This window comes from Phytophthora parasitica (assembly GCF_000247585.1).
Source record: "Phytophthora parasitica INRA-310 unplaced genomic scaffold supercont2.43, whole genome shotgun sequence".
NCBI classification, from domain to species: Eukaryota; Oomycota; class Peronosporomycetes; order Peronosporales; family Peronosporaceae; genus Phytophthora; species Phytophthora nicotianae.
This window is the reverse complement of record NW_008649029.1, coordinates 439,112-441,319: the sequence shown is the minus strand read 5'-3', so window position 1 is coordinate 441,319 and position 2,208 is coordinate 439,112. Positions and strand designations below refer to the sequence as shown.

General features: G+C 47.5%; 1 protein-coding gene across 1 annotated transcript; it reads right to left on the bottom strand.

Moving 5' to 3' along the window:
• Nucleotides 1-94: 94 nt before the first annotated feature.
• Nucleotides 95-1,039, bottom strand: PPTG_14537 (hypothetical protein; the record flags this gene model as incomplete). Its single annotated transcript, XM_008911893.1, has 2 exons — nucleotides 95-494; nucleotides 891-1,039. 2 exons carry the CDS (start codon nucleotides 1,037-1,039, stop codon nucleotides 95-97), a joined length of 549 nt encoding a protein of 182 aa, XP_008910141.1.
• Nucleotides 1,040-2,208: the final 1,169 nt, after the last annotated feature.

Genomic DNA, 2,208 nt, shown 5'->3' with positions numbered 1-2,208 from the left:
AATTAGTTTCATCTTGAAATACAATCATGTTACCTTTCTTGATGTGCTTGTTCAGCTCCAAGACAAAGGTCTTGCGCTTCTCCTTGTTAGCGGATCAGTTCGTGGTCTCCTTCTCAATGCGTAAACGCTTCGTCGAGAACAGCATGCCCTGTAGGGCGCAATGAATGAACGTCTTGCTGACAATAACGCCCAATTCGGCTTGCAAGCGGGCAGACATTTGCTCCAGCGTCATGCGGCAGTCCTCGTCGAGAAGTCCTTCGATGTTGCTCATCACCTCCACAGTCATCTTTACAGAAGCTTGGCGCAAGCCGTCGCGCTGCTTATGCTCCTGTCCAGCACAAAGGATAGCCCGGCGTGCTGTAAAATAGTTGACGTCGTTTGCCTTGGCAACATCCCTCCAATTCGGGTTCTCCTGGAAGGCACGGACGACGCGGGCCTTGGCTTGCGCTCGCTCGAAGGCGCGGTTGGTTTTGTTGGGTTGTGGGGGATGACATCTTTTAAAATGAGCGGAAAAGCGCACTCGTGTGGCGCGGTTGGCGCGGAAGCAACTGGCAATTCGCGCCAAAACGACTGGTTTGCATTTTGCTTGAAAAGTGTACCCATCCAGTTTGCAAAACATGAAAAATGCACTTTTTGTGATTGCACACAAAACACCATTCTTTCACACTTTGCAGTTTGGTTGGTAAAATTTGTAGTTTGGCCGGGAAAGGGTGTAGTTATTCCCGGAATATGTGTCTGCCAGCCAGATATCGGGGATCTGAGCGGCAAAAAAAGTGGTCAAAAGTGGTGGGATGTGGTCAGAAGTGGTGCCGATTGGTTGCGGTTTATTCCCCAGAAAAAACGCATAATCCCTTTAAAATGTCTGTGTTGAGTCACAACCTCTGACATACCGTAACCTTGGGTAAGGATGCGTCACATCCATCCCGTCCCAGTAGTAGTCCAGGTAGTCCAGACAAGCTGCACCCCTCTTCCTCTCAAATGTTTGGAAGTAGCGTGATCCAGAACCGTGGAAAATTCGGTTCATCACTTGCTTCACCATGTCGTCCGTGCATGTTAATAGACTGAGCTTCTCGTCACAAGCGGGCAGACAACTGGAACAAACGTGGCAGCTCCTGAACGGTTCGGACAAAGACACTCCTTCAGTTTCTTAGTCAGCATCAGCGCGCTTAAAAGAGCTAGTGGTCCCCTTGGAACTTGGAGAATCGGCAAACTCTTATCCAAGATATAGGGTGACTTATCAATGCACTTATCGTCCGAACAAGGGACGAAATCGAGTCTACGCATCCTATCACACTCACATTGCCGCCCAAGTGGGTCTTGTTTTCCACGGTGAATAATTGTATCGCTTTTACCTTGCCAACGAGATCATTCGAGAAAGCACCAGCGAATGTCTGAAGAAGAGTATTAATATCTTCTGAAGATATAAACTCCCAGATGGAAGCAGCTCCCACCTCCAAAATGAGGCTAAAACGCCCAGTACTAGAATCACTCGGAACAGAGACATCGGGTAGGCTGGATAAACGTTTGTTGTTCTTTTTCTTCACCTGGTTCGATGGCGTGAATACACGCTTCTTTGCTTTCCCTGCCGATGCCATCGTAATTCCAACTGGGTGTTTGTCGAATGAAGAAGAATCTCTGACGGAATGTGACCTCATTATGTTTGATCTGTTCACTTTTAAAGAAGAATGGAAACGGTGGAACAACAAGGACTCTTAATCCCAAAATAACGAAAACATAAATTTAGACCCCAACTCAATCACAGCAATAGTATTAATATTTGATGGTCGACAAACAATAGACGGAACGATGGCTTGGAAAACACTTACCCAATCAATATTCGAACTTACAAATTATCGCTAACTTCTCTACAAATCCTCTTCATTCTCCTTCATTCTGGTTCATCTTTGTCCGTGCATGCATTTTTCTCCTTCGTCACCGACGATTTCGATATTTCTACTGCTTCCTCCATTGTGGCATGCTCCAGTGCTGCTGCCGTTGACGCCACCTCACTCTCAAACATCCGACTCGGACTACAATTCCCCCTTCACCTTCATCTTCTGTGCCTCGCCAAATGGAGTCTGCTGCCATAGTGCCTCAAACTCCTCTGGACTGCCACTTGAGCAGATCGATTCATTCCTACCCTCGTCCTCCTTATTCCGGCGGCTCCAAGTCGTGCGCATCTTCTTACCGTCGATCTCCCGTTCTTGC